Below are 7418 nucleotides of genomic sequence, written 5' to 3' on the forward strand. Positions count from 1 at the left end.
TACATTTCTCTGATTGTGTCTTTCAGATACTTGGGAATAACACGTCCTTTGACATACCCAGTGAGACAAAATGGGAGATCAATGGCCAAAATGGTGATCACTGTTTGGCTCCTTTCAGCATCCATAACCCTCCCGCCATTATTCGGTTGGGCCAAAAATGTCACGGTGGATCGGATGTGCCTCATCAGCCAAGACTTTGGCTACACTGTCTACTCCACTGGGGTGGCTTTTTATATCCCCATGACTGTCATGCTGATAATGTATCACAGGATATACAAAGCTGCAAAAATAAGTGCGGAAAAACACAAGTTCCTGAGTATTCCCCGACAATACGAACAGGATGGCGTCTACAACATGGAGGAGGACATTCGGGCTCACCATGCCACCAAGAGGTCCAAGGCTGCAGAGGAATGCGCCACCTTGTCGAAGCTCCTCAAGCACGACCGCAAGAACATTTCTATCTTCAAGAGGGAGCAGAAGGCAGCCCGGACATTGGGGATCATTGTTGGGGCCTTCACCTTCTGCTGGTTGCCCTTCTTCCTGCTGTCTGCGGCCCGGCCCTTCATTTGCGGGATTGAATGCAGCTGCATGCCCCTGAGGTTGGAGAGAACGTTGCTGTGGTTGGGTTACACCAATTCTCTCATAAACCCACTCATCTACGCCTTTTTCAACCGGGATCTGAGGACTACTTTCTGGAACCTGCTGCGATGCAAGTACAGAAACATCAACAGGAGGCTCTCAGCTGCCAGCATGCACGAGGCACTCAAGGCCACCGAGCGGCACGACTGCATATTGTAACTTGAAACAGAGAAATTGTACATGTGAATTGAGGAGACAGAGGGAGATCGATCTGAAAACTATACCTTCAACTTGCCCACCAGGAGACTGCAGAATACTTGATCCCGTAAAGGCGCAAACATTTGTGAAAAGAAACTGCCAATCTTTTCGTCAGGGATGCAAACACTGCCAGGCATTGTGAAAGCTGGTGCAATAGTTTTACTTCAAAGGCTGGCCAAGTGAATGGAGCTGGTCGGCGGGGAAAATGCCATCGCATCCAGAGAAGGATAAACAGAACTCCAAGGAGAAGGATTGATAGCAATCCAGAAGGAAAACGCTGAGTTCACAGTCAGCGATCCGCCAATTGATTTGGAGGAAGAACGTCAATGCAAAAAAAGGGATGGTTTTGAAGCGCTGACAAATTATCGAGTGAATTAACTTGTCAAAGAATGCGAGACTGAACCATGAAGAATGAGTTGGAAGGCAACTGAAATGAGGATAAGAATATGGATAGCCAACTGTATCATGAAGCTGGTTGTTTTTTTTTTGGTGGACTTTGTAATGTGCTAAAATACTAAACCAGGATGCCTTGTATTTAAAAAAGACGTAAATTTATTTATGAAAAGCGATCAAAACCACAGAAGACAGAGAGTAGCCTTATGGACAAATTCATTGAATTCAAAGGTGATAGAGCCTTGGACTAGGGTGTCGTTGAATATTTACTATTGAACAAACTGAAGTTAAAACCAACCTTTGTTTTTGCTATTCCCGGTCAGAAAAAAATGATTCCCAGTATGTCAAGACAAGTGATATTTTGCTGTGCTTTTTTACTGTTGGGACACAGAAACATGGGATAACACAGGAGCACACACATTGCCCTTAGTGTTGGGTGGGGTTACTGGGCTATGGGGATAGGGTGGAGGTGTGGCCTTGGGTCGGGTGCTCTTTCAAAGAGCCGGTGCAGACTCGATGGGCTGAATGGCCTCCTTCTGCACTGTAAATTCTATGACTGTGCTGGCAGATCCTAGCTAAAGCTTTGGCCCACTGTTAATACATTATAAAGCATTAGCAAACATTGCATCTGCATGAGCACAGGTTTAGAAACTAATATATACTGCACCAGAAAGGGAAGGTATGCATTTATATCGCACCTTCCACAAACTCAGGATGTCCCGAAGCGCTTTATAAATAATGAAGTACGTTGTGAAGCATAGTTATTGTTGTAATGTAGGAAATGTGGCAGCCAAATTGCAGTGCAAACAGCAATAAGATAAAGATCGGATTTGTTTTTATTATAGTAATGTTAACGAAGGAAGAATATTGGACAGGGCACTTGGGATAATTCCTCTCTTTTTGTTAGAAATAGAGGCTGTGGAGTCTTTTAGGTCAACCTGAGAGGGCAGGTGGGTCTTTGGTTTAATGACTCAGCTGAAAGATGGCTCTGACAGTGGGGCGCTCCCACACCTGCGCTGGAAGTGCTGCAGCCTCTGAATTGAGACCTTGAAGCAAGGGCAAGGGGCTGGATTTTCCGCTGTCGGGATCCTCCGTTACGCCGGCAGTGCACCCACGTCCGGGGATTTCCCGACAGCGTCGTGCTGCCCACAATGGGAAACTCCATTGGCCGGCTGGCGGGACGGAGAATGCCGGCGGGGCCGCGCTGCACCAGAAAACCGCTGCGGCGGGGCGGAGAATCCCACCCAGAAGCTGCTGCCATATGCTTGACATATCTCAAAAGGAAACAGCAGAGCTGGGGGACTGTGAAACATATAGTGAGCAGCTGGTCTTGGTGTCGGAGCTCCCTTGAAGGCAGGCCAGGTGTTATAATCCACTGTTTCAAAGACGTACTGTTAATTCCCGATTTAAAAACAAAATTAAAGTGTTGAATAGCATACCTTACTGTTCAGTGGGTTTAACCTGAGTTTTTGATATCCCCAAGATTGTCTCTCAGTTGTGCTCCAGAGCTTGCTCGCCCCTAGCCAAGCTGTTCCAGGACAGCTACAACACTGGCATCTATCCAGCAATGTGGAAAATTGCCTAGGTATGTCCTGTACACAAGAAGCAGGACAATTCCAACCCAACCAATTACTGCCCCATAAGTCTACTCTCGATCACCAGCAAAGTGATGGAAGGAGTCATCAACAGTGCTACCAAGTGGCACTAACTCAGCAATAACCTGATGCTCAGTTTGGGTTATGCAAGGGTCACTCAGCTCCTCTCCCCATTACAGCCTTGGTTCAAACATGGACAAAAGAGCTGAATGCCAGAGGTGAGAGTGAGAGTGGCTGCCTTTGAGATCAAGACAGCATTTGACCGAATATGGTATCAAGGAGGCCTAGCAAAACTGGAGTCAGTGAGAATCAAGGGGAAAACCGTCCACTGGTTGGAGTCATACCTAAGGGTCCTTGGCAAAACAATGACCAATGACCTTCCTTCCATCATAGAGGTGGGGATGTTTGCTGATGACTGCATGATGTTCAGTATCATACGCGAATGCTCATATAATGAAGCAGTCCATGACTAAATGCAGCAAAACCTGGATAATATCCAGGCTTGGGCTGACAAGTAGCAAGTAACCTTTACGCCACTCAAGTGCCAGACAATGACCATCTCTTCTTAACATTCATAGACAATACCATCGCTCAATACCCTACTATCAACATTCTGGGGATTACCATTGAACTGTTACTCATTTGTTCAAAAACGTGTGAAGGACAAGCTCAGCAACTACAGGCCAGTCAGTTTAACCTTTGTGTGAAGGGGTTTCCAAAAACAATAGTGCAGGACACAAGTGCCACACAAGTGTCAGGCAATGACCATCTCCTACAAGAGAGGGTCTAACCATCGCCCCTTGACATTCAATAGCATTACCAATGCTGAATCCCTCACAATCAACATTCTGGGGGGTTACCATTGATCAGAAACTGAACTGAACTAACCATATAAATAATGTGACTAACAGGGAAGGTCAAAGGCTAGGAATCCTATGGCAAATAACTCCCCTCCTGACTCCCCAAAGCCTGTCCATAATTCAGGAGTGTAATGGAATACTCTTCACTTGCCTGGATGAGTGCAGCTCTAACAACACTCAAGAAGCTCAACACAATCCAAGGCAAAGCAGCCTGTTTGATTAATACCTCTTCCACAAAAATTCAAACCCTCCACCATTAAACAATGGTAGCAATGTGTCCCATCTACAAGATGCATTGCAGGAACTCACCAAGGCGCCTCAGGCAGCACCTTTCAAACCCACAACCATTATCTTGCATGAGGATGTAACCAAACGACTTGGATACCTGTAGAGGCATTCTGTTCTTCCACTAAGCAGGATTATGTGAGGATACTATAGAATCAACAGGCCTTTGCTTTCCCTGTACAAATAGTGTGTTTGCCACCTAAAATACCCGTTTTGTTAGGAGCTCTCAGTAAAATACCCGCAATGGTTCGATGGCCGACGTTGTGGGTTAATTCTTTTTGTTTTGGGCAACTTAAAATCTGTTCTTTAGTGAGGACACGGGGAGTCCTTACCGGGTAAAATGAAGAACTTTGAGTTATTTACAATTACGGTATATACACTTCCCGGTAGCTCGGACCGGGTCTCTTTCTGGTCGGTGCCTTACTGGCCCGGCCTTTTACACAATGCTACATGGAGTTGCCCCGCCCCTCAGAGGGGGAGTTTGTACTCCGTGAGAACCACAGGGAAGATGATCATTCCCACTCCGTAAGTCTCGTGTAGGATTTTTCCTCTTCCACTCTCCTCACGTGGTGATCATATTGCAGCTCCTAACCTCAGCACCAGTATCATCTTCGGTTAACAGTACTCCTTAGATTCTGCCTACCTATTGGCAACATTGGACTCTCAGGGTCTTGACATCTTTGGCAACTTTTAGGTTTAGTGAAAGGATAGTTAGCGCTTCCATATACACAGCATTTAGAAACTTTGTTACAGGAAGAAGTCAATTAGCCTCTTGAGATCATGACTGATCTATGACTGAACTCGAAATGCCCACCTTTACCCCATATCCCTTATCATCTATGCTTAACAGAAATAAATCAAACACAGGTTTAAAATTAATGGATTGAGCATTTATTGCCATTTGTGGAAGAGAGGTGTAAACTTCAATCACTCTTAAGTGTAGAAGTCTTTTCTCACTTGACTCTGAAAGGTCTAATATTTAGTCAGAGATTCTCCAACTTGCAGGAATAGTTTCTGTCTATGTACCCTGTCAATTCCCTTAAAACTATGGAAGCTTCAATCAATTCACCCCAGCATTTACTAAATTTTAAGGGCTGATACCATTGTTTGTGAAATCTGCCCTTGTAATTTAATCCTTAAAGTCCAGCTTTCATTCCAGTAAATGTACTGCTCCCAAAGCCAATCTAACCTTCTTAAGGCCTAGGCCCCACAACTCCCTCCTGTCAGTGCTGCAGGGGGTGAATTTGTAGAATGACAGCGACTCGACCCCAACCATCCTGAGAGGCGGCAGGGAACACATTCCTTTTTTTTCTTTTTTAAATTTAGAGTACCCAATTCATTTTTTCCAATTAAGGGGCAATTTAGCACGGCCAATCCACCTATCCTGCACATCTTTTGAATGTGTGCGGGCAAAACCCACGCAAACACGGGGAGAATGTGCAAACTCCACACGGACAGTGACCCAGAGCCGGGATCAAACCTGGGACCTCAGCGTCGTGAGGCAGCAGGGCTAACCCACTGTGCTGCCCAGGGAACACATTCCTGCCGACTCTAACAGGCCCACTGCTTTTCTCCGTTCAAATGAGTGTTGATTGGCTGCAGGCAGGATGTATATCCTCACTCACATAATTAAAAAAATTAATATCAGGAATGGGTGGATTGCCTTACGAGGAAGGATTGGACAGGCGAGGCTCTATTTCTCTATTTACTGGAGTTTAGAAGAGTAAGAGGTGACTTGATTGAAAGACATAAAATCCTGAGAGATATTAACAGGGTGGATGTGCAAAGGATGTTGTCTCTTGTGGGAGAATCTAGAACCTGGGGCCATTGTTTGGGTGTCGACCTATTTAGGATGGAGGTGAGGAGAATTGTTTCTCTCAGAGGGTTGAGAGTTTGGAATTCTCATCCCCCAAAGGTGGCTAAGAGTCTTTGGATATTTTTAAGTATAAGCAAGGAGGTTAAAGGTTATTGGGATGGGCAGGAATATGAAGTTGAGGTTAAAAATGAGATCAGCCATGATTTATTGAATGGTGGAACAAGCTGAAGGGGCCTTCTCTTCCAAATTTGTATGTTCGAATGTATGAATAATCCACTGCCTACAAGAACCTATTATCCCTTGAGGTTTTAGCTCTTCTGGCATTGGCGATATAAATTTGCATGTTCCGCCATGACCATGGCTCACAACTCCAAACATGGAATCCTGACTTGGGCTTGTGGCGACTCTTGAAAGGGCAAGGACGACAACCCCTAGGAGTCTCAAATGACCCTGTTATCCTTGCCAGGTACATCAAATTGCCTATCCTATCCCCCCCCCCCAGCCTCCACCCCCCAATCAACCCCCTCAGAGCACTGACATTATAGCAACCTAAAGCAGTGTGAGCCAAGGTAAGGGAAGTAACACTATTTTGTTATGAGGTTGGAATGGACCCTTGCTCTGGAGTTAAGCTGTCATTTGGTATTGCTGCGAAGCAGAAACTGCAGTGACGGAGCCCCTTCCTCTCGGCTGCTGCTCACCATCCTTTAGACACTCTTTGATGCTGTTGGAAGCCTGATCAAGGCAAGAGATAGGTGACTAACTTTCTAATAACGCTTCTTCGCTCTGGGGATTTAACTTGCATTCTGCTGCGTCCATGTAAACCACAGCTTTAAACAGATTTACCACAGTGGTGTAGCGGATGGTAAACCGAATGAACAATTACTAACATAATTACACAAGCTCATTAGGTTGATTACAGAATTAGCTTTGTCAATAACATAAAGGCCAGTTAACTTCTAGTTGAAAGAGCACTGTAACACACCATTTAAAAATAGCCCCTTGTTCTCCTTTAACCCAGCTGCAGTTCCTTTCAATTTATTTCCCATATTATGGAGCCACGCAGGAGGCTATCTGTACCGGTGCAGGTTCTCTGAAAGATCTATCCAATTAGCCCCAGTCCTTTCTTCATCGCCCTTCAAATTTTTCATTTGAAAGTAGAAATCCAGTTCCCTTCCTAAAGTTATTATCGAATCTGCTTCCACCAGCTTTCACATTTGAGACCAGGACAACTCATCGAGTTAAAACGTTTTCCCCCTCGGATTTTTCACCAATTACCTTAAATCTGACTCCTTGGGTTACTGACCATCCTGCCAGTGGAAACAGTTTCTCTATCAAACCACCGCCACCCCACCCCACCCATCCCGGCCCTCCTCCCCCGCCCCGCCCCGCCATTATTTAGAATGCCCCCTTCAATGTCCCCTGAAACCTTTTCCACTCATCTTTAGAAAATCCCAACTTCTTTACTCACTTAAGATAACCAAAACTCCTCATCATTCTGATAAATCTCCTCAGCAAATTCTTTAAAAAAAAATAAAATTTTTTAGAGTACCCAATTAATGTTTTCCAATTAAGGGGCAATTTAGAGTGGCCAATCCACCTAGCCTGCACATCTGTTGGGTTGTGGGGGCGAAA

General features: G+C 45.2%; 1 protein-coding gene across 1 annotated transcript in view; it reads left to right on the plus strand.

Annotated features, from left to right (window-relative positions):
* LOC140409296 (5-hydroxytryptamine receptor 7-like) overlaps positions 1-7170 on the plus strand; it is a 57799-nt gene extending 50629 nt beyond the window's left edge. Inside the window, exon 2 of the mRNA XM_072497676.1 lies at positions 27-7170. Coding sequence (XP_072353777.1) covers positions 27-798 — 772 coding nt within the window. The 3' untranslated portion in view covers positions 799-7170. The remainder of the gene's footprint in view (positions 1-26) is intronic.
* The last annotated feature ends 248 nt before the right edge of the window (positions 7171-7418 follow it).

Source organism: Scyliorhinus torazame, chromosome 3 (genome assembly GCF_047496885.1).
Source record: "Scyliorhinus torazame isolate Kashiwa2021f chromosome 3, sScyTor2.1, whole genome shotgun sequence".
Classification (NCBI taxonomy): Eukaryota; Metazoa; Chordata; class Chondrichthyes; order Carcharhiniformes; family Scyliorhinidae; genus Scyliorhinus; species Scyliorhinus torazame.